General features: G+C 40.9%; 2 protein-coding genes across 2 annotated transcripts in view; both read left to right on the top strand.

Annotated features, from left to right (window-relative positions):
* The window catches only part of Grm7 (glutamate metabotropic receptor 7), an 846,624-nt gene that overhangs the window by 719,879 nt on the left and 101,042 nt on the right, over nucleotides 1-25,703 (top strand). The window contains 1 exon segment of the mRNA XM_038319039.1: nucleotides 11,390-12,325. Within this exon segment, the coding sequence (XP_038174967.1) occupies nucleotides 11,390-12,325 (936 nt within the window).
* On the top strand, nucleotides 8,295-8,807 carry LOC119806936 (eukaryotic translation initiation factor 1). Its single transcript, XM_038319041.2, has one exon. The coding sequence runs from the start codon at nucleotides 8,295-8,297 to the stop codon at nucleotides 8,634-8,636; it is 342 nt and encodes a 113-aa protein (XP_038174969.1). The 3' UTR covers nucleotides 8,637-8,807.

Below are 25,703 nucleotides of genomic sequence, written 5' to 3'. Positions count from 1 at the left end.
AGCATCCTCAACCGTGGGGTGGAGGACGGCATGAAAGGCCAGCAGTTGGCTTGGGGTAAGGGGACTTGAATACTGTGCATCTGTAGAGAGGTAATCCCACTGTGTCTCTGGCGGACAGCTTGAAAGCCATGTAAGATTTTAACTGGAAGGACTAGAATCCACACTTGCCTTTTTTCACTGCTGTTCCTGGGCACAGCATGAATATTACAGTACAAACACAGTCTCAGCCCTCACCGGTTCACACTTCAGTAGAAGGAGATAGAGCAAGACATAAATATCCAGAGAACTTATATTAGATAACCATTGCTGTGGCAATACGATCAGAGACAGTAGCTAAGGGGCATGAAACAGTGCTGAGTTACACAGACCAGTGTCAGTGCACAGAAGGAAAGGGCTGATGGATGATGTCAGGAACTGTGTTTCAGCAGTTGCTTTGGAGGATAAGAAGGTGTGAAGGGGAGGCACGATGACATCCATTATCTTTAATACTTTTAAACAAAGACTCAGTCACTGGGTATCAGATAATGTGCTCCCTTCATTCATTTTCTTGGTACGCCTAGGAGATAACTTTGCAGTCTCCATTTCAGAGTTTCAAACTGTGATGTTCAGAGAGCAGAAGTCATTCCCCTTGGTCACTATGCTAAGATTTGAATGCATCCTTCTCATCTTGTGTGTTATAAGTTCCTCTGGGTCCACAAAATCAGGTTGAAAGGTACCTAGAGAAAGCAAGATACGTATCTAAGGGCTTAGATATGTACAGTATGAACTGCTTTTACTTGTAATGCTGGTGCCATTTGATTGGTAGAAACGGACTTAAAAAAAGAGAATGGGATTAGGAATGCTGATTATATGGAATGATCTAGTCACCACAAGAACTTCTTATGTAAATTTATAACTCAGTAATTATTATGTCGTGGATGCCATGCTATTTCCATATACATGTCATATTACTTAATTATTAAAACATTTAAGCTCAGGAAACTCAAACTCCATGTAGTCTAATTGCCATTGGCCAGATTGTCTGGAGGTGAAGGGGCCAGTGTTGGGACTTAGAGAATTATTTCCCAGCCCACACTCTTTCTATTTTGAGCCATAGCTAAATTTGCCAGTGGAGAAAGGGTAGTCAGGAGGGAGTCAGCTCTCCCTGAAAGTGAGTTCTGCCCTTGGCTGTGGTTTACATGTGGCTCATGTTCTTCCTACCCTACACTGTGCTAATTGTGTTCACCTCTCCTCTACCTAGCAATTGGGTGCTCCACATTTAATTCCCGTTCTTTCTACAAGAAAATGTCAAGGGCATTTCAACCGCAAATGTTCACTCTATAGATAGACATACATTGGATGCAGAGAAAACAGATGGGTCTTGCAAAAGCAATTGTGGATCTTTTGCTATCTTATGGAAGTTTTTTTTATTCCCATCTTTTCTAACTGGTACATGAAAATGTGGGAAATGCATGTATATATGAAATAAAATGCTGTTTTGATAGAGATATTGTATGAAATTTAAATCAAGTTATATGTATTTTTTCCTTTAACATTTATCATTTTAGTGTCATAAAGGTGTTTTGTTTGTTCGTTTGTTTGTTTGTTTTTTTAAATAAGGATCAGAGAGAGCAAAGAACTTGTTGAGAGTAGCCATGCTGGGACTTGAACTCATGTCCTTCTGACCTCACCATTTATGCTGTAACTTGTCTGTTTATTTGGATACAGAAGATCAAATAAGAAAGAATGTGGAAAAACACAGAGCAAGATTAAGAAGATAGGTAATACATTTTCACAGGTGCAGTATGGAATATTCTGACAGACCTGGTGATAGTTGGATAGAAGATAGTATTTTCTCCTAGCTTTTGGCAGATATATCAGATTTAGCTATCATCACTGGACTGTACACAAGAGTCCATCAGAACTCTATACTCACTGATCAACAGTGCCACACCTCTCCACCTCCTACTTTCCCCAGCCTCTACTCCAGACATCTAATTTTGACTTCAGAAAACTTGCTGATGAAGGACAGTTATTTTATCCACTCATCCTTCCTAGATACTGAGATTCCAAAGTGAAGGGAGATGGTAATATCATGAAACTTACACATTAGTCCAAGAGATAATCAAGTGACAGGTCTTAATAAGGATAATTTCTGTTAAATGCTATGAAGGATCTTTAAGGGTTTATAAAGGAGAAATCTCATCCGATGGGTCTAATGACCACCGAACAGTGACCTCCTGATCATAAGAGGTGTAGGACTTTGTATATCTGTATATAAGACAACATGAGCTGGAAGCTTGGTAAGACTGAGATAAAGTCGCAAAGATAAAGCCACCTTTTGGGTGTCCTGACAAATTATGCATGGCCATCCGGGAGTCTTAAGAGCCATGAAAAGGCACAATGAAGGGATTAAAAGCAGGATGCCCTAATTAGGGAACATTCTCATTGCTGTGCATGTGCAGGGATTAAGAAGTGGCCAGTGGGAATGTGCAGGGAGAAAACACAAGACAGTTTTTGCCCAAAATATTATAAGAGTAAAAATGAGAAGAACTGATTTCACTGTCAAAGGGTAGGAAAGGTTTCTATTGTTGCTATTGTTGCTTTAATTTTCGTTGTTTTTGTCACCTGTTGTACCAGATGAGTCCCTGACAACTAAAACAGGGTCCAAAACCCAATAATACAGTGAATCCTCGATACATATGTTAAATACGGTAATAACAAAGAGCTGAAGCAGTCTGTTTAAGAGAAGGAGTGGATACATCACACAAAACATCCTTTGGGAATGGAATGACACTTATTACAAAGTAGGGCCTGAAGACCTTGAGGAGGGAAGGAAATCATTAGACAAAACATTGGACAGTATAAGTAAAAGTTATACATATGCCTTAAAGTAAAGAACTTTAACATTCCTGGAGGAACTTCATTGAGATTATAAATAAGGCTGGGGAGATGGCTCAGCCATTAAAGGCTCACAACTAAAACTATAAGGGTATAAATAAGCAAAAACATATATAGATAAAGGGACATATAGCTATTATATTAGTTGGGATTCTCTAAAGAAACAGACTATATATGCATATTTATGTGTATGTGTGATCATATGTATATATAAATGTATGTATTGTATATGTATATATATTACATAAACCCATATATGGAATTTGTTAGAGTGGCTTGCAGACTGTAGTTTTAGCAGTCCAACAATGACTATCTCATGTGACAGACAGGTCAAGAATTCAGTAGCTCTTTTGTCCACTGCTGGGTATTTCAGCAGTCCCATCAGCTGCTGGTGTCCCGAACAATCCTACAAGAGGCTGGTCTTCAGTCAACACTGGGATCCCAATGAAGGAGGTTCTACTACTGGGGAAGACATGCCCCAGCAGCAGCATTATAGTTGCTATGGTTGAACCTGTCAGCAAGAATGAGGGTAAGCAGGTAAAAAGGTGTGACCCTGATTTAGAGTGAGTCTTCTCACCACAAAGGGTCCAAAAGGAGTCCCTCACAGTCATGCCTAGCTGTTTGAGTTTTAGCTAATTTTAGATTTGGTCAAGTTGAGAAGATTAGCTATCATAGCCACCATGGGAGGGAAGGCAGGAAGTGGAGTAGGAAGAGACTAGAAGAGGCTCTTCAGAGAAAATCCTCAGAACAGTACCCTAAATAAAGGAGATGTGGAGCTCAGGTCCCAAAATATTCCCAGCTGTGGAGAATTGTGACTCCAATGTGTTACCGGTCACTTTTGTTTATTTTTAATATTTATTTATTTATTATGTATACAATATTCCATCTGTGTGGATGCCTGCAGGTCAGAAGAGGGCACCAGACCTCATTACAGATGGTTGTGAACCACCATGTGGTTGCTGGGAATTGAACTCAGGACCTTTGGAAGAGCAGGCAATGCTCTTAACCGCTGAGCCATCTCTCCAGCCCTACGGGTCACTTTTGAAGCATTTCGGGTGACTAAGAGGTATTGTAGCAAGGCCAAAGGTACACTAAAAGAATTACTGTCAATATTTTTTAATTTAATATTTTTTCTTATAGTTGCTATTACTATTGTGGGCCTGTTTATGTACGTATGTGACATGATACATATGTGGCTTTCAGGAGGTGGTTCTCTCCTTCTACCATGTTGGTTCTGGAGATCAAACTCAGATCCTCAGGCTAAACACATTTACCTGCTGAACTATATCACTATAGATGTAGTGCCTAAGCTCTTTAAACACCATAGGTTTCTTTATAGTTATGTAGCTCTTTATAAGGTTTAGCTCCAAAATCAGTTTGTTCCCTGGATACTGAAATCTTCTCAACCCTGAGCTCACACCATTAGAGATGGTGAAAGTCTGTTCTAGGCTTCATAAAGTTTTGAGCCCTTGCGGTGATTCCAAGGAATTCAGTCTACAAGCAGAGTTGGTATTGTGATTAAGTTAAAGTTGTCTTGGTGTTAGTATTGCAAGTTTTTTTTTTTGGGGGGGGGGAGGGGCGGAGGGAGAAGTCCTGAGTCCTTTCTTGTAGGATCTACTACATGTGAAGAGAAAATTCCTGACGATACAATGTACAAGCCTTGCTTCTTGGAGTACATTAAGAAAGGATGATTGCTGTAATTACAGGTTGTGAAGAAGTTGAATCTGCATTAATAAGTGTTTTTATTATAATGTAGAAGCCTTGAAATTCTCTCCTGGTCTCGTTAAGCTGCCCACTGTTTAAAAATAGGGCCCGAGTTTTAAAACATATTGAAGTACTTCAGAATCTGTGGAGGTTTGAATGAGGAATTTCGCTCATAGTCTCTGGCATTTGAATACCCGGTTCCTAGTTTCTTGCACTGTTTGTGGGAAGTCTGTAGTTTGTAGTGCAGCACTGCTGAAGAAAGAATGTCTCTGAGGAAAGACTTTGGACTTAAAATATTCCTGCTGCCTCCTGATTGCTTTCTCTGCTTTGAGCTTGGGGTTGAGGATGTGAGCTGTCAGCTTTTTGCTTCAGCCAACATATCAACTGCTTGCCAGCATCCCTGCCATTATGGACTCAACCCTCTTGGAATATACGACCAAATAAACCTTTCCTTATGTATATTGCCTTAGTCATGGTAGAGTATCATAACAACAAAAAAGTAACTAATACAGAAGTCTTGTGGAACTCTTAGTTGCTCTCACCTTCTCCAGTTCTTATCAAAAGGTAAAACTGGCTTTTTCCTTGTGTAGTCACCTCTACATTCCTGTGCATTTATTTCTAGATAGCCCCTTCCCTATAAAACAGTCAGACTAAATGAATTTTAATGAACAAATGGCATTTCAATTACAAAGCTCATCCTATTAGAACTCTAAGTCAGAATAATATTGCAGGAAATTTCACAGTTATGACATCAACCACCTTGGTTGATGGAGTGAGCTCTAGAAATAAATAAATGAAATTTCAACAGAAAGAGTGTCCTTAGCATGACAAAATTTCCCTTTGGATAGAAAGTGTTTGTGTGAGAAAAGGAATAAATGCCTCACAGATGAAAATGGACACATCAAAGAATGATTTTTTTTTAATCCTTTCTCTTTTTGATTTTGTTGTTTGTGGTTTGGCAGCACCTCATTTAGTTGTTAAAATTCATATTCCTTAAGTAGTTACTCTTTCCTAGGAGTAGAACAGTTTTCTCCCAAGTACTTCAGGTACAGAATGCAGAACCAATGGGAACAAGTAAATCAGAAGTAGTGGGCAAGCCTGTTTTTCCAAATCTAGTATTTTGTTGTCCATTTTTCTCAAAATGCTCAGGAGGCAGACAAGCATTTTTCATGATGTGAGAATTTACACTTCTCTTTTATTCTGGAGTTCCCAGCTATTTGTGCAAACATGGATGTCCTTGTTGACTTTCCTACTAGTGATGAAGGGCGAGCATATACCAAACCCCAAAGTCAGAACCACTTCTTTGAATGTTGCACTGTAGCTAGTAAATTGTCTTTGAAGAGTTTGTTGTCACAAAGGAATATTTATCATTTCATGTTCAAAGTTGCAGACAAAAACACCGGTGGATTTGGGTGACCTAATTATGTCATCTACAGCATAGTCTTTTCCATCTGCCCAGCCCTGATAAAACTCACCATCCTACTGCCTTTGAAAATTCTCAAGTCTGGGGTTCAAGAAACTGAGCTTAACTATCCTTTTGGTTAAAAGATTTATCAGAAAAATTATCAGTGCCATAAACAGGCAGACAGCAACAGCAGCAGGGACATTGAGGAAAGACAAGGTCCAATGGCAGAGTGAGGGCTTCTCAGATGATGCAAGGAGAATCTGTGTCCTGTGTCAAGAGTAGTCCATAGTACTTGGTGTCGCTGAATGCAATGTGGAGGTGAAAAGGGAAAAAATATGTAGAAAAACAATGTACGTTGGTTCTGGAAAGTAAATTTCTACAGCTCTGGGAGCTGATAAAACATGAGTTTTGCAAAATTGCATGGCCATGACTAAGGTCCTTTGCATTGGATGGTAGATGCTCAGTATTTGAGCTTCCTTCTTTAGTTTTATCTTTACATGGTTGCAGAGTGACCATGATATTTCCAAGAATCATGTGAACACATGTCATTCAAGACCTGCATTGTGCGTTCTTTCCTTACCAATTAATCCAGTCAGCATACAATATGTGCACCATGGCTTGTGTTCATTACTGACACTAGATGAGAAGTTCCATTTATCTTGCCTAGAATGAAGATCTCAACAGCTTTTCCTTGTGAACCAGCTGCTGATCAGATGAGCCCTCTGATTGCTTTTTGGACTGGAGAGGGAGGAGTACGGGGAGAGGGGAAGGGAGAGGGAAATGGGAGGAGTGGAGGAGGTGGAAATTTTTAATTAAAAAAAAAAACCTTTAGTTGACCAGGAGGAAAATTTATGCCCGTATTTTCTAAGATTTCATACATCCCTACCTAAAATTTGACTTCCCATCTAACTGAAACATGTCTTGTTACATAGTTCAGAGAAAACTGAAGCTCACTACCCTACTGCCACTTTGCAAACAAATTCGTTGCTATAAAGGACTAGTATTTTTGCAATAGTTACCCATGGGCATTTATAGTCATGATTTTTTTTTCTTAGAAAATCAGCAGCCGTATCTGTCTAGATGGCAGTGAGAACAGCCAAACCATGTGCATCTCATTTCCTGGAAAACTAGGGCACTTGCTACCATCATAGGATAATATTTTCAATCATGTTATTTAGTAGCCTAGGGAGTAAATTTAGACTTTTGCTCATTTGGAGCAAGAGGTGACTCTGTTGCTTTAATATATATAATTAAACAGACTGGAAATTGACTTTAAATGAAAATTGAAAACAAATTAAGCAATCAGTCAATGTAATGCCTTTGGTTATAGCCCTTGTGTATATTTAGATATGGTGAGAAAAATAAAACAAAATTCCTGCATTTCTAGGCATTTTATTTTAATCCAAGTAGAAAACACAGTGTGATGACAATGTTTAGAATCAGTGTAAACTATTGTATGGAATGGTCATTTGTTTTGATGTTCACACATGTCCTACACTAATGCCTCTTGGTCAAATTTAATGATACATGCTAATATTGGAGTCAGATAATCACAAATGTAGTTCATTGGCCTTACTCATTAATATTCTCTAGTGACCACGATGAGGCTTCTTTAACTTCACACTGGATAGTATCTGTGTTAATAATAGCAAAATTTTTAAATGGGCCTACTTCTTAGAATCTGACACTTGTAAAGTTATTGCCTATCATTTTCTGTCTTATTGTAATTTTTATTTTCTTAATTTTATGGCTTTGGGGTGGCTGCCAATGACTTACTGCCTCAAAAAGATATTGTTTCAAATGAACTTACTATGGCTTATATTTAGTTAGATTTATTAGTGCTGACTTGGGTTTTGTGCTTAGGCAAATGAGTTCATATGGAAGTCCTCAGATCATTCTTGGGGCTCTGGTTCAAGTTTAAATCCAACTGTTAAAATGTTATGATGTTTTATCCTGTAAGCCACACATATTTATTTGTAGAATTAGGTCTTGTAGTCAAATTTTTCTTTGGGCTGCCAGCTCACACATAACAACATGCAGACTTACTATTAATTATGATAACATGTTCCCTAGCTTAGGCTTGTCCTACTAGCTTTTATAACTTAAAATAACCCATTTAGGCCCCAGTCACTGAGCCGCCGCCGAGGACTCAGCTGCCTCCCCCTCGAGCCCCCTCGCTTCCCGACGCTCCGTCCCCCCCCCTCCCCCCCCCCCCCCCCCCCCCCCCCCCCCCCCCCCCCCGCCCGCCTTCTCCCGCAGCCGCCTTCCACAGACCGTTTCCACCGAGGAAAAGGAATCGTATCGTATGTCCGCTATTCAGAACCTCAACTCTTTCGACCCCTTTGCTGATGCAAGTAAAGGTGATGACCTGCTTCCTGCTGGCACTGAGGATTATATCCATATAAGAATTCAACAGAGAAACGGCAGGAAGACCCTTACCACAGTCCAAGGGATCGCCGATGATTACGATAAAAAGAAACTAGTGAAGGCGTTTAAGAAGAAATTTGCCTGCAATGGTACTGTAATTGAGCATCCAGAATATGGAGAAGTAATCCAGCTACAGGGTGACCAGCGCAAGAACATATGCCAGTTCCTAATAGAGATTGGACTGGCTAAGGACGATCAGCTGAAGGTTCATGGGTTTTAAGTGCTTGTGACTCTGAAGCTTAAGTGAGGATTTCCTTGCAATGAGTAGAATTTCCCTCCTGTCCCTTGTCACAAGTTTAAAAACCTCACAGCTTGTATAATGTAACCATTTGGGGTCCGCTTTTAACTTGGACTAGTGTAACTCCTTCATGCAATAAACTGAAAAGAGCCATGCTGTCTAGTCTGGAAGTCCCTCATTTAAACAGGTCAAGCAGTAGCCCCTGCAGTGTCCAGCCTGAAACAAAGCAATAACTATGTTTCAGCCAAGCCCAGAGCCCCAAGTTCATAGGCTATGTCAGCCCAGAAGCTCCTTGGCTCTCCCTTTACAGAATCCCCTACCCTAGGAGAATGTCACCACTTGAACAGCCCAGGTGAACAAGAGAATGGGTAACATCACAATAGCAATGCCACTAGAGGGAATCTCTAGCAAGAGCCCCTGGTGTTCCGACCAGGTAGGCAGAATTCAGAAATGGCCATCTTTCCCCAGGGGGTCATGGGCATGTGGCTTGCCACCAGGGTGATCTTTTTAGCCAGTCATATCGCAAAGGATGTTGGAAGAACTGAAGGGTGGGGCCAGCCTTGTATCAATTAAACTTATGACAAGGGAACAAACACCAAACTGATGCCATCGGTCATGTGGCTAGCTGTATGTTTCAAATCAATGGTAGCAGCTACCCAGTGCCATGTGAAGTAACAAACTGGTTTTTTGGTTTTCTTTTCCCTTACAGTTTTAATGTTATGTAATGTATTTAAACCCTTATTTAAATAAAACTTGTTTTCAGAAAAAAAAAATAACCCATTTATATTAAACTACTTCCTGCCACTTGCTATTACCTTTCTTCCATCCCACACCTCCTGTTTCCTCTCCATTTCTCACTGGCAAATCTCACCTTTCTTCTTCCCAGAGTTCTATTTCTGCCCAGAAGTCCTGCCTATACCTCCTGCCTAAGTATTGGCCATTCTGTATTTTATTACATCTATCACATAGATACATCTTTACATGGTGTACAAATATCCCAGAACAAGGTCTTTTGGTTCAGAGTGTAAATGTTGCTCAGATACCAATGCTGATGCGAGCCAGCTTCCTTCTCTGCACCGCATTGCACTTTAACAGCATCAACATTCCGGTGACTGATAAAGGTTTATTTCCTTCCTCCTTTATCTCTCAAAAATAGGTTTTAAAATGTTTTGAAGTTTCCAGTATCTTTCTCATCTCTCTTTGGTTCAATTATATTAAAATTCCAATTAGGTCAATATGAAAAATTCAATTAGAGAAAATCAGCCATATCTCTTTGATGGGATTTATTTGTAAAATGATTAACTGACTGTTTTTCTTTTTAAGCTTATTTCTACTGAAATTATGTCGTCAGTGCATAGTTTACTCAAGCTCTGGTTACAGGCAACAGAAGTACACATCCTGCTGATATACCATGGATAATGTACCAGGGGTGAACATTCTATCTCACACCATGGCAGAGTTTAAGGCAATGCGTACAGCAGGCACTACTCTATCCAAGAGCTCAAATAGTACCCTCTGTTCTGATCTTTCTCAGTCTGTTGGCCTCTTTCTTTAGCACATTCATTCTTGCAGTCAAAAGCACTGTCCAACAAAGACACTAATTTTTATTTTTTGTAATGGCAGGTAATGAAGTTAAACTAAATTATCTGATAGGGACATGGAGATCTCATGGCTTAGAGTTTGACATGTGACACTAGTTTACAGGGGTGGTCCCTAAACAGGCCTAAGCAGTATCACCTGGCATCTTGTCCAGCCCTGTTTTAGACTCTGTGAATGAGAAAAATCTGGGAATAGATTTCAGCAAGTCCCATAAAATTCCCTCCAAGTAACACTTATCCATGTTCAAGCTAGAGATCAACTACACAGTACTGTCTGATCAGGCCTGAATCATGTGAGCACCCTCAGCTTCTGTGTGTAAATTACAGTCCCACGAGGTAGAAAAGGGACATGAGGAACCCATAGCAAGAAAGAAAGCAGGTGGGATGCTGCCCATGAAGTTACGTGGCAGTGCCAGTGGCATTTAGCTAAGTAACAAAGTTCTCCTTACTGTGGACTGACATTGTTTCCCAGATCACCACTGACTGTAGTGACTTCCCCAGAAAGCCAATATTCCAACAGAGCCAGCGGACTCTGCTCTCTGTTGTGTCACACAGATTCGGCTTCAATTTTGTCTTTAGAGAGATGGTGGGCAAACCTTTAAATGTTCCTGACCACACAGTCCTTCAGTTTCCTTACCCAGTACTTCTTGCGTGCTGTGATGTGGTGTATGCAGCCTAGAATAATGAGCACTCTTGTTTTTCTCTGAGAAGAAACCAGGTGGAGCTGTCTGTTCAGCAGTTCTCAATGACCAGGCCATTATCTGAGGGACTCTGATAGGTTCTGTGAAATCCTGGGGTTGGGGGAAGTGGTCAGCACTACAATATTATCTAAAATTATTTTAAGCTTCTGTGTGTGTGTGTGAAAACACCTATTTTGAGAGATAAGTTGTTTTCCATATTACTGTTGGTTTTGTGTGCCCCTATTCCCCATCTTCAGACTTCTGTGCTTACCCTTCTGGGGGAGGCAGTTGAGCGCATGTCCATGTATTTCTGTTTAACTACCCTAGAGAATTCCCTGTCCTGCTGATAGCTTCAGTAACATTGGTATTGTTTGCCATTAATGTGTGTGTGTGTGTGTGTGATCCTTATCTTTTGAATGACCTGCCTGCTTTCTCTCATTTCTTATGCTATATACAGATAGAGGACATGCAATGGGGCAAAGGAGTCCGGGAGATCCCGCCCTCTGTGTGCACATTGCCCTGCAAGCCTGGACAGAGGAAGAAGACACAGAAGGGAACCCCTTGCTGCTGGACCTGTGAGCCCTGTGATGGATACCAGTATCAGTTTGATGAGATGACATGTCAGCATTGTCCCTATGACCAAAGGCCCAATGAAAATCGAACTGGCTGTCAGAACATCCCCATCATCAAACTGGAGTGGCACTCTCCCTGGGCTGTCATTCCTGTCTTCCTGGCAATGTTGGGGATCATTGCCACCATCTTTGTCATGGCCACTTTCATCCGATACAATGACACGCCCATTGTCAGGGCTTCTGGACGGGAACTCAGCTACGTGTTATTGACTGGCATCTTTCTCTGCTACATCATCACCTTCCTAATGATTGCCAAACCAGATGTGGCAGTATGTTCTTTCCGACGTGTCTTCTTGGGCTTGGGCATGTGCATTAGTTATGCAGCCCTTTTAACAAAAACCAACCGGATTTATCGCATATTTGAGCAGGGCAAGAAATCGGTGACAGCTCCCAGACTCATAAGCCCGACATCACAACTGGCAATCACTTCCAGTTTAATATCAGTGCAGCTTCTAGGTGTCTTCATTTGGTTTGGGGTTGACCCACCGAACATCATCATAGACTACGATGAGCATAAGACAATGAACCCAGAGCAAGCCAGGGGAGTTCTCAAATGTGACATCACAGACCTTCAAATCATTTGCTCCTTGGGATATAGCATTCTTCTCATGGTCACATGTACTGTGTATGCCATCAAGACTCGGGGTGTACCAGAGAATTTTAATGAAGCCAAGCCCATTGGATTCACTATGTACACGACGTGTATTGTATGGCTTGCCTTCATCCCCATATTTTTTGGCACTGCACAGTCAGCAGAAAAGGTAAGTGAAAATGTACATCTCATAGTGTATTCCAGAAATGTCTGGTTCTGTAAATACTAAAACCAAATTGATTGTGTTCTCCAGAGATATTTTTATATACAGAATAGAAGGTTCAAAAATATAAAAATGTTGAACTAATAGGTTAATGGTTCAGGAGTCTAAAATTTTCAATATCTTTTGAACCTACAGAAAACCAATGACATACGACCTTTCCAAGTAAATATATTTGCATAAAATGGGTATAATCCAGGCCAAGATGACCTAATCTAACTAAATGAAACCTTCCTGCTCACTCATTTACCACTCCTGTGCTTACATGAATGTTTCCTTAGGATAGAAGTCAGCCTCAGTACCTGTGCCGAGGAGGCTGTGAAGGCATGGTGCTCACTTACTCATTATTAATATCACTAAAGATCAGCAGTTCTCAACCTGTAGGTCACAAGCCCTTTGAGGGTCAAACAACCCTCTCCTAGGGGTTGTCTAAAACCATAAGAAAACACAGATAAGTACAGTAAGATTTATAACAATTGTGAAACTATACTTATGAAATTGCAACAAAAACAGTTTTATGGTGGCTGGACACCACAACATGAAGAACTGTGTTAAAGTATCGCAGCATTTGCAAGAAAGGTTGAGAACCACTGCTATAGATGTTCTGTCCTTTTAGTAACTCATCTAGGCTGTTGCTGCAGATATAGTACACAAGCTATACAGTGCACGAGAGTTGCCCAGTTGCATACCCATCAAATATAACCAGATGGGCTGAAAGATAAGGGCATCAATCATTCTGTATCATTTTCCTGATACCTTATACCTTAATCTCAGCAAACAATCATAATGAGATCTAGGGAGTTTTCTAAGAGAAACAGGAAAAGGGGGAGAAGAAAGAGAGAGAGAAAGAGAGAGAGAGAGAGAGAGAGAGAGAGAGAGAGAGAGAGAGAGAGAGAGAGAGAGAGAGAAATCAGGCTGTCAGTGCTTGAAGTTTGTGCAAAATACAGTTAGTATTCATGCCCTTGCATGTACTGATAAATTCATGAATCTATAAATTAGACAACCTTCATATGTTGCTTTTAATGTGGTTAATGTATATTTATCTCTATGTGTTGTTTGCATACCAAGTAGGTAAACCAGAAGTATTGATCCTAGACATGATATATACACATTTGATTTTTGCACTCACCCATCAGGCTACAGTTTTATATATAAGCAAATAACACAAGCCTAAAATATCAATCTAATAATTCTTCAGTTGATGTGAGCATCTCTGATGAGGTAGTACGGCTGATGCTTGAAGTAACTTATATAAGAGTAACTCATATAAGAGAAAACCTTATTGGAAATTGAGTGCATATTGAACATCAGGGGTTATTGTGTCCCAATTTAATTTGAATAAATATGTTGATACATTTGTATGCATGTGTGTGTAATATACATGTTCATGCCATCACACACATGTGAAAGTCAGAGAACAACTTGCAGGGGTTCTTTCTCTCCTACCATGTGGGTCTCAGCGACTGACCCTAAGTTACCAGTCCTTGCAGCGGGTGCCTGTACTTGATGACCCATCCTTTGGGCCCTTAAACAAAGCTATTAAATGTTTAAAGACTTAGGAAGAAAAATCAGTATTACATTGGAATACATATAAAAACTTAAAAAAATCTATACTGCCAGAAATTGGTTTAGTAATTCATTAAGACCTCCATTTTCTGTTTCTTATTTATAAAAGATTCATGGCATTTAGCTGGTTTTCCTGCTGAAAATGATGGCAGGAACCTAAATTGTGTGATTCTAGAGCTATAAACTTGCTTTTTTTAAAACGTGGTTATCTCATGAATCCAAGCAGAATTCTCAAACTGGAGGCACTGATTGGCTGTAGACTATGGCTTTCATCATAAAATACCTTAGGGGAAAGTCTTCTAAAATATATAGTCATTGAACATTGGCTGCTTCCAACAGTGTTTTTTAGATTCATAATGTATGTTTATTGTCTGTAAAACCAACTTGAATTTCATTTTATTTTTTCTCTCTATCCAGGGGCCAAGGGAATAATAAAATATGAGTTAAGGTTCTGAAATGCAATAGAAATAAAAAAAATTGTAAATATGTGCTGGTAGGTTGGTAACTAGTATAATTTTTTGGAGGGCACAATGACTGTCATCAAATCATATTTCTTTTGCTGTTAAAACAATGTCATGTACAAAGGTTAAGGCATTAATTATATCCTATGCACTTACCTTGATGATATGAAAGCAGGAATTACTGCCACAGTATCAGAAGTGGAAAGTATTCTTTCCTATCCACCTCTTCTTGGAGATATAAAAAGTAAAAATGACTGGAGTAAAGTTACAAGCACATACTGTTGTAATGTGGTTTTAGAGTGTTATTTCTGTGTTATTTGTGTTATTTTATCCTTCATCTTGGGCCATATCTACTTGTGACTATGGAGCTATTTCATGTAAGATCACATGGCTGGTCATTTACAAACCTGAAACTGATAGGAGGTTTGGGAAAATTCAAACATTGATTCTAGTTTCTAATGATGACATTTTTTTTTTCTGGTAGAACCAGACTAATGGAAGAGATTAAGCTGTCCTCATACAACATGATTTCTAATCCCTCAGTTTTATAAAACTTGCTTCTCTTTGTATACTCTTCATGGCTTATAATGTTTTACATGGTTCACTGGCATAATTAAAAGTGCTGAGCTGCCAACTAGGAACAGTGAGTTTCTACATGAAAATGCACACACCCAAATGACAGGCATATGGCTAGGGAAACATGAGTGATCAATTAAGAAAATTACTCTGTGTATATGCAACCATAGCATTTAAATTATGCAGAGGCAAGTTGCCAAATGAAACAAAGACATCACAGCAAAATGCATGTTTTTTATTATGTTTTGCTAAGTTAGAAAACTTACAAAATCACAGACATTCCATTTTGTCCTGATTTAATAATTTAAGTACCCCAAGTAGGAGAATTCCATTGTCTCAGAAAAATAAGAAAACTCAATAGTAAATTCTGTAATAACTATTTACTGTGTTGCAGAATTGAAATCCATTTTGATTCTGCTAGGGGTAGCTCTGTGAAATTTCTCAGTGGTTTATTTTATTAGTACAACACAAAGACTAAATAAAGTTTTTATTTTTGATGTAAAATGTCATCCCAGTGAAATTTATTTTTGTTTCAAGGACAATGCAAAAGAGCACTGTTACCTTGATTGATCATTGCTACCCTATGACTTGCTAGAATTAAAGTCCTAAAATACGATCAGAAATGGTGGTGGTAAACTTTAGCTATACAAGAATAGATTCTAGGATTTGGAAATTATGCATAGGACCATAAATAGCCCCCAAAATAGTATAAATTGTGAAATGTTACCATGGTAAAGGCTAGCTAGTCTTTGTACTGTGGTATTCTTTTTTTTTTTTTTTTTTTTTTGAGACAGGGTTTCCCTGTAGTTTCTAGAGCCTGTCCTGGATCTAGCTCTTGTAGACCAGGCTGGTCTCGAACTCAGAGATCCGCCTGCCTCTGCCTCCCGAGTGCTGGGATTAAAGGCGTGCATCACCACTGCCCGGCTGTGGTATTCTTTTGTAATTAAATCTTGGCACTGTCTGCTCAAAGACTAGATTGGTCTCTACAAAAAGCAATGATTTAGTCAGTGGGTGTGCCGTTAGAGGGAGTGGTCCACACAAAAGTCTATGTTGCCAAAATTTCAGGGACTCTATAACTGATCCATTTATTTCAAGTTTTGTAATCACTTGTTACCTGAAGAAGTTTCTAGATAAGTTTACACCTCATAACCAATGAACTGGTACTTGTAGGGCAGGGTCTTACGAGATCATGTCCCTTGCTAACATTATAGCCATAGTTTAAGAAAATGAATTGTGGTGTTTGCACAGTGAAAGAAATATGTGTTAGGGCTGCAAGCATCATGCTGAGTCCCCTGAATTAAGTGGTGTTTGTCTCTACACTGTTTCTTTCATGTGGGTGTGGCATAAGCTTTGTCAAGCTGTATGGTACATAATGAATTTGAACTTTCCAGACAGGTAGGGGATCGGAGGTCTCAGAAGTCTGTGCACACTATAGGCTTGTTTATCAGGGAATGTGATGAGAAGGGGGGGGGGGGGGTGGGTTGAAACAACTGAGGGCCAAAGGCACTGCTGCAAGAGGGAGCTGTATCCAAAGAAGGAAAGGCATGTTTCAGCTGTTTCAGCATCAGGCACACATGTGTTTCTGCAAATATTAGAAAAGAATGAGGGTGTGTAGCAAATCTTCCTCTTTTTTTCTCATGGAGTATTATTCTTCTGCATGTTAGAACTAGGGCCATTGGTATCAAACATCTGAACTGGCAATGGGACCAGAAGTGGTAGTAAGGCCGAGTGATGGGAACATTTCCTAGGAAATTAGAATTTTGTCTTCTACATATTAGAGATAACTCAAAAAATATGATCACAACATGAAACCTGCCCACCACTGGGATCAAAATGATATATCTTAAGATAATCACACTCAGAAATCTCAGAGTTTGTCTAAAGAAGAACCACACAGCTACTGTCAACACAGCAAACCGACCGAATCAAACTGGAGTTTTTAGGGTTTTTTTTTGGGGGGGGTGGAGTTCTTTTTTTCTTGTAAGTTTCTGCGTTTGTTCTCTGTTACTGTGACAAACACCATAGCCAAAAGCAACTGTGAGCTGGAAAAGGCTGCCTTGGCTCATACCTCTGTTGTGTTCCGTCACTGAGTCAAGCCAACCTGGAAGCAGAAACTGAGGCAGAAACCAGGGAAGAAAGCTGCTTGCTAGGTTGCTTCTCGTGATTCTCAAGTTGCTTTCTCATACAACCCATGGCCACCTGCCCAGTGATGGCACTCCCCACAGTGAATTGATCCCAATCATATTAATCATTAATCAAGAAAATGACCCACAGACTGGCCTACAGGCCAGGCTGATGGAGGCAGTCCCACGGTTGAGGTTCTTTTTCTTAGATGACTCTTCGTGTGAAGTTGACAAAAACTCACCAACAAAGTGGCCTCGGATATTTCATTGTTGTTATCAATTTGTTTTGTTGATCTGAGAAAATGGAGATTTCAGTCTCCAGTCCAGGTTGTCCTGGAATTCACTCTGTAAACTATACTGGCCTTGAACTATTCGCCACGTTCTCCCTCTGCCTCCAGAGTGCCTGGGACTGTAGCCAGGAGTCAGCACCTTCAGACGGGGAATTTTACAGCTTTAAAGAAATGGTGTGGAAGGCAGGGGGGATACTAGCAAAGACAAGCACACTTTCAAATTTGTTTAAAATTTGTTCTTTCCTCCCACATAGGCTGTCCTACAATGCTCCTTATACTTAGAGCCATGGTAGAGAGTAAAGAAGACACATTCATGTATGTGTTTCAAAACTGGGGCTTTAACAGGGGCTTTGAATAAGTTCTCAGTCATGTAAAAAATGCTACAAACATAGTCCCCCAAAATGCAAAACAGGTACACAGAGAGGAACATGCCACTTGCTTGCTCATCATAGCAAGTATGACAAGTGAAGTGTAATACAAGCACCAAGAAACAGGACATAACAGGGTATTTGAAATGGCATTACAACATGAGAAATAGCAGATGATTTTTGCAGTCGGTGGCACAAAGGGAAAGGGGTCACTGCACTAACAGTTGTCTTAACTCTTGCATAAAGGAGAGACGGTAATAATGAAAAATTAATCAACCTCATTTTGCAAGCACAATTTGAAACAGTATGTGCCCCCAACAAGTTACTCCGACATTAAACTTTTGGCAAGAATCAAATCTACTCAATGTCATGGACCATGCAAGCTGAAATTGCCATGAATACTTCTTCAGCTAAGGGATTCCCCAGTGGGTGCGTTATGCAATAAGGAACCATCCTCAACATGCCGTCCCTGCTCTCCAGTTCTGTGTTGCCAGGATACAAAGGCAGTGGTTCAGGAAAGCAGCAGTATCATACACAAGGCTCTATGTAACTCATCTTGAAGCTTTGCAGACTCACCAAAGTGTGTAAGCAAGGAACCGTGGGTGTTTGGGAATGAAATTGTCACACCTGCTCTCTGAAGATGAACAATGAACAATGTTGAAAAGCAGATAGCAATAAAAAGAACACTGTGAAATGGTTACTGTAATAAAGGGACAGATGATGACACTTGGAGAAAGCCTGAAGGGACAGAAAAGACTGAGTGGACTGGAATCTACTTTGAACTTTTGAATATAGAAGGAAAATGTGGCTAGGTTGTTCATTATCTTGTATTTTATGCTGTGTTGTTTTCTTATTTAAACAGAGACATAGTTCTGTTTTTTTCAGGTGTTATTCTTATTTATTTGCTTATTTATTGGCTTTGGGTTTTTGAGACAAGGTTTCTCTGTGTTGCTCTGGCTGTCCTGGAATTCATTCTATATACCAAGCTGGCCTTCAATTCACAGAGATACACCTGCCTCTGCCTCCTGAGTGCTAGGATTAAAGCCGTGTAAGATCATCACCCAGATTAGATGTTAAATTTTGTTAACAACATTTCACTATTTAACCTCTGTTCAAATAAGAACTAGGTAAGGCGAGTCCAGTAAAGCACTGGGGCCACAGAATGTTGGAGGAAACCTGGCACAACATTCTCTTGAGTGCCCTGCCACATGGAAAGGTTGGTTAGTGGGTGGAACGCTGCTGCCCCTGATGGTATCTTCTTCAAGTACACCAGGAAGGCATTGGGCTGAGCCTGCCACATAGCTGTATTATTGAAGAACAGAGATACTGTCTACACATAGTTAGTCTCCCTTATTTTGGGTGTTCTAAATGGGTTTTCAGTTTTTTCCAAGCATAAAGAATCTGTGTCTTTTGGCTAGTGAATTAGTCATCAAATGGCTGCCACTTGGGTCTTGAGCCCTCTTAATACATTCCTTTCTTCTGGAACCATACACTTTCCAGTGGCCCAGCTTGCTGGCCAGTGCCTTTAGTAACTTCACGCCAGCTCCACCCAACAGTTGACACTCTACAGTAGTCTGCCTTTGGCCATAAAACATCAGTAAGGGAATTGCCTCAAATTTTTCTTCTGATAGTATTCATGAGGGCATTAGAAATGGAAGGAGATAAAAAAACAGTTCACAGGGAGAAGGTAGACCAGCGTTAAAGGCCATATTCCATGACTCCATGAGCGCTTCCTTCCTTGGGGATTTCAGACTTCTCTATAGCTAGTGTGTCATTAGTGACATCACAGTGATAGACGGGCGAATGATTTAAATAGTGAGCCCCACATGCTATCTTACCCCACAGCTCGCCAGTCCTCTATTCCCACTCTGCTGTGCAACCTCTTAGTGATTTACCACAGGCAAGAGGCTGATATGTCTTCCAGAGAGGTGTGATTTATAGATGAGTCCCTTCATCACACCTAGGAGATCCTGGCTGACAGACCCAAAGCCTAGATCAGTTTGTAATAATTGGGTTTTAGCATACAGGACCAGATATTTAGACTAGCTTAAACCATCTCAGTTTCTGTCAATGTGTTTGTGTTTCTCTGGTCTCCTTCCCAGCAACTTATTACAATGACTAGGTTAGGACGTCACAGCCAAATGGCCTTATGGAAGAGGCCAGGGTAGCTGTCAGGTACTGAACCAAATGAGATGCTTGATTTAAACTGGCTATTCTACCGTCGTTCCTTTGTCTAATGACCCCCCTCATGCACACACACTTTCATGAGACATAGAAATAATTGGAATTTGTGTTTTGCAGATATTTATTGAAAAACAAAGAACCAATCGGAACTTTATAAATTTTTGGTAGTGAAATCAAAGTTAACTTTTCACTTTTCCTTTACAACATTACTTGGGACACAGGGCAAAAGATACATGTTTTATGAGCCCTTACTACCTATGGTTTCCTCTCTGAATTGAAGCTTTGCCTAAATACAGCAGAATAAGGAGCAGCGGCAGAATTTTCAGATACCCCAATGGTGCAAACACAGTACAAAGAGTTCATACACAGCAGGCAGATGAGGAGGGGGTTGCAAAGTCCATAGACAAATTGGTTTTCTCATCTTTTCATAGGCTGTAGGCTGTGTCCTGATTGCTAATCTTTGTGCAGTGTGTGTGGCTCTGATTAACATTTTCTTTTATTGTAATTCAGTTCTTCACTGCAGTTGGTAGAAAAAAAAATCTAAAAGAAGGAAGAGTGGAAACTTCAGCATCTGATGTCCCCAATGGAAGCAGTGGTATTGATCAGGGGTCCTCGTGGGTCCGAAGTTGAAAACTGACCCTCTCAGGTATCTGTGGGCTCCCATTCAGCCTCACATCTTGGTTGGCTGTTTGGCTGATAATCAGCAGTGAATGTTTCATACAACATCTGAAAAGCACCTGGCTAGTAAATGCCCTCAAACAGCCCCTGTCAACAGTCTTTGTTCCCTAGAACAAGTTTTTCTCTCCAGCCCCTGCCACTTTACCACTGTGTGTTCCTTGAGACTATTTTTAAATAGCCACCTTCTTTTCAGAATGGTTGCTCTTATTTAACAATCTCGTGTTTTTAAGTGCCTGTTCTGTTCCCTAAGACCCCAACAGCAGGTGATCACATCAGGCCCTTTTGAAAAGGCTTTCCAGTAGGTTCTGTTGATAGTATTACAGCCTCTCTGCCAGCACCATAATCAGACCTGAATGTAAACTCTGTCTTAGAGCTTAGGTAGCTTCAGTCAGGGATCACAGATTGCAGCCCAGACAGGGCTTCTGTTCTAGGGACTGCTGCTTTATGTGAATGAGCTATACTGGGACTTAGCCATGTACATGCGTGTTGATGTGGGCACATTGAGTGCCATTTTCTAAGACAGGGTTCCTGCTAAGAGTCAAATCATGGCTGAGCCATAGTACATGGCCTGAAAAACTGAAGTAGAGATAAAGCAGTTTTCCGACAAAAGTAATTTGCTGATCTTTCCTTAGATGGCCTATGGTTGTCCAGCCTTTGAGCCTTCATTTCCTACTCTGCTTTTTCTTGCTGAGTTTTCTTCAGCCTTGTTAGGTTGGGGAAAAGAGCACACAAGCAGTTAGAGATACAGATAGAGATGCTTCATTGAATGTTCCTCTAGAAGAGAGGTTAGTGTCCCCGCAAGCAATATATGATGGGTCTGAGGTAGAAACTTTATTCTCACCAGACAAAGCACGTCTTTGAAACTTTCAAGAGAAGGAGGGTTTTTGCATTGTGAGGGAACAGACTTAGTTAATATGCTTTCTATGCTATGTTACTACATTAGGGTAGCAGTGCATACATGACTTGGGCTTCAGTAGCAGGAGTCACTCTCTATGTAGGGGAGGGGGAATTGGCTCATGTGTACCCCGTAGAACATGATAGTAGTCTGGCTACTTCTCTGGAACATCCCCATGCTCACAGTCCTCTCTGCTTAGAGTTATTTACTTAGAGGACATGAGTTTTCCCGCATTCTCTGTTATTTCTGCCTCTGGGTAAACTATGGCTATTTCCTTTCTTCTCCCCTGTGCAAGACATGCCTTGAGTCAAGAATGCTCTCACTCATGCCTTGTCCCTCTGATCACTGAGATCTGTCTGTGGGTACATATCTAGGAGGCATTTGAGCTTTATACACTCCCGGCTACAATCACCCTGCTCCACTTATATTCTGTTTTGCTCCATTATAACTGAGGGCACTTATTGCTTTGTTGGCTTAAAAAAAAAGACTTGTATATGCTCAGTGTAACATGAAGGGGCCTGCTTGTTTGGGTTTCTGTCCCGCCAGGTACCCCACAGCTGGCAAGACCCAAAGAAATAACACAAAGATCGCTATAAGTTATAAAGCTGATTGGCCCATTAGCTCTAGCCTCTTACTGGCTGACTCTCATATCTTGATTAACCCATTGTTCTTATCTACATTAGCCTTGTGGCTCAGTACTTTTCTCAGTGGGGAAGATAACATCCTGCTGCTTTGGTGGTCTGGGCAGGAGTAGGAGGAATCAACTTCCTCCTCCCCAGAGTTCTCCTGTTCTCATTACATCATTTCTCCTTCCTGTCTGGTTTTCCCACCTATACTTCCTGCCTGGCCAATCAGCATTTACTTAAAACATGATTGACAGAATACAGACAATTCTCCCACACCAGCTCAGTGCCCTATAAATATTATGGAGGGTATAGCCTGTGCTCCAAGCCAGACTCTGCCACCTGACCTCAAAAAGCCAAGTAAAAGAGTCAAATTAATAGCAGAATTCATAAAAAATGAGATTTATTCAGTATGACTAAATTAAGAAAAGAGATAAGGAGATATAGCAAACAATAAATCGACTTTTCCATGTCAATCTTTGGGGTCCTGAAGTAAGATTAAGGTTTAAATAGACAGCTAATAACATGTGTGTCTAAGCAGGCCCAGTCAAGATGTGGTACTGGTCACCATTTCCCCATCATTGTCTGTGCTTCAGCCTCCCCTGTAAGATGTTCTTACAACTTGATAGAATTGTGTGAAATCTCTTTCTGGGAGACAAGTTTTCCATCTGGCTGGGGCCTTGTCTTCCTTCTAGCAGGAGATTTCTGGAGAAATCCCTCTATCTTTGGAGTCCATTGTCTCAAGTGTTCTAGTGAGATTGAGAGACACTATTTCTCTTTAAAACAGCAGTTCTCAACCTTCCTAATGCTTGACCCCTTAACACAGTTCCTGAGGTTGTGGTGAACCCAAAACCTAAAATTGTTTTATTGCTACTTTATAATTGCAATTTTCCTACTTTTAGGAATCATAATATAAATATCTGATATTCAAGCTATCTGGTATGTGGCCCCCAAGAGGGCTGCTACCCAGAGACTGAGAACTGATGCTTAAAAACATCTTCCCTTCTGTTGGACTTGTTACATGAGCACCATGCTCCTCTGCTTTCCTAGGGTTGTACATAGTAGCTAGTAGAGAGCCCCTGGTCAGCACACTTGCGTGGATTCCCTGAATTTATTTTGGAACAGGATCCAATATGGTATAAAAGAGGAGAGACATACACACTAGTTTCTTTAAAAACTGCTGCCGCAAAGCCACAGGAAAGTAAGTTTTGAGCAAGGAAGGAGTGGTGCTGGGGGTTTGAACTAAGATCCTCATTCTTGTGCAATAAACACTTTATTCACAAAGTCCTGTCTCCAGCCCCAATTTTCTGTTTAGGCAGTTTCTTGTTTCACTTGTTCTTTCTTGAATCTCACACTTCAAGTCAGTTACATACCGGGTAGTTTTTTGGGTGCAGGAGATAGCACCGGGAATGAAAGCCCTTTGTTTCACAGGTTCTGCATTTCATACAATAGTGAGAGAGTATGCAGAAGCACACTGCCCTTTCTGGAAAGAAACATGCAAAGGAAAGGAGTACCTGGAAGAAATGATCCATGGACTCCTCTTGCACCTGAGTGCAGCCAGGGAAGGACTTGGAGGGGGGCAGCCTTCAAGAAGAAGCCTACATGAAGTGAGGCTGCAGAGGTAATGGAGAATGGGAAAGAGGATGAGAGCTGTGCTTGGCTTGGAGGGTTAAGGGAGTAAATTAAAAAGCACTGAACCAGGGGTTACTCCTGCTGTGAGTGGGGTCTGCTCTTAAAAAGAATGGAGGGATGTTCCTGCAGAAAATGGGGTCTGGATGCTACAGAGAATTCCTGCAAAGAGTGGTGGGCTACTCCTGCAGAGAATGGGAGCTGTGCCTGCAGAGAGTGAAGTCTGTTCCTGCAGAGGCTGTGGAGGAACTTCTACAAAGCTTCAGACTCCATTCTCAGAAAGAAGGCAAGGGGGAGGGGGGCTGCAGAGTCTGATTTATTTTATAGAATAACCCTTTCAACTGCTTATAAGGAGCAGACCCCATAGGGTAAGAGGAGGGTCAGAGAGGTCAGACAGAAATTTTCTAGTCACCTGCATATTTGATAGGGGTTCTGAAATTACTTCATTGACACATCCCCAGAAGGAACGAATGAGCAGAGTGAAAGTGATTTATCCCCAAAATAAGGCATCTAACTTTCATACCTTTGGAGAAGTTATTTTATCAAATCAATTATGTAGGCAAGGCTCACTCCCATCCAGGAGGGAAGCCAATCTTATGAGCAATGTCCCAGGGCTACCAACACTAATTCTTTTTTCCTTTCTTCTGAGAAGAGGTGGCTATTTCAAGCTTCCTTTCAGCTGCCCAGTGGCCATCTGAGATATCTCCCAGTATGCCCACAAGCCTCTGGGCATGCCCAGCTGATGCGAATACTAACCAAAGTGTGGGCCCATGTTAGACTCATGTAATTTCAAGGGCTGCTGCTCACACAGAGTGTGGGCAAGCTAGTCTATGAAGGTGTGCAGTCTGCACAGCCGTATCGTGCAGATCTGCCACTCTGCTAGGCACTGGAAAGAGAAGTGATCAAGATGTGATGTTTTCAGCTTATCAGGCAAAATGGCTGCCTGATTACCCTTGCCGTGACTTTCTAATACACTCATTTGTTTATCAACATCCTTTATGTAAATACAAAAGTAGCCAAGCAACAGCAGGTTGTCCTGCCAAAAATGCAAAATGTCCCCACCTGTTTCAGGGAGCAGCCTCCAGCAGTCTGCGTTCTAGAAATCTATTAGATGTGTTTGAGATCAAAGCAGGTAATGGGAAAGCTGCAGCCAGGACTGATTTGAGATTCTAGATGCATCCCAGAGCACCATCTGGGCCTCCTCAGAAGCATCTGCTGCCCTTCTCCATTCTCAGAGCTCTCTCAGGGAGAGTGAGGCCTGATGTATGGTTGAGGCAGAACCAACAGATGGCCAGGTGCCTGAGCACTGGCAGGGTTAAAAGTGTCAAGTCACCATCCTTGTGGAATATTGGGTAGATTTACTTTTGCTCTCACGCCTTTCTCTCTCTCTCTCTCTCTCTCTCTCTCTCTCTCTCTCTCTCTCTCTCTCTCTCTCTCCCTCCCTCCCTCTCTCTCTCTCTCTCCTCATTTTCTCATCTATGACCTTTGCCAGAGGCTAATCTGCCTCTATTCATGCTGTCAATCAATATGTATTTACAAACTCATGTTTTGCCCTATCCAGTTTTTTAAGACAATAAAGAATATTACCAAGGTTAACATTTTCATGCAATTCAGGTCATGGTGAGAACAAACAAATTATTCCAGATCGTGATACCACATCCAGGACCTGACTCTGAAGTGCCCTCAGCCCTTGGAGTATTTACTGAAAGAATTCATGAAAGAAACACAGAGCAGAGAGTTTACTAAGCACTTGCAGTTTTTTTTTTTTTTTTTTTTTTTTTTTTTTTTTTTTTTTTTTTTTTTTTTTTTACAGAGTAAGAGGGTGAGACTGGACAGGGGTAAAACAAACCACTACAGAGTGCCACACTCTCACAAGGGAAGCCTGGACAACAGACAAAGAGGCCAGTATTCCCACTGATACTTACGTAGGTAGG

Source organism: Arvicola amphibius, chromosome 2 (assembly GCF_903992535.2).
Source record: "Arvicola amphibius chromosome 2, mArvAmp1.2, whole genome shotgun sequence".
NCBI lineage: Eukaryota > Metazoa > Chordata > Mammalia > Rodentia > Cricetidae > Arvicola > Arvicola amphibius.
This window is presented reverse-complemented; position numbering and strand designations above follow the sequence as displayed.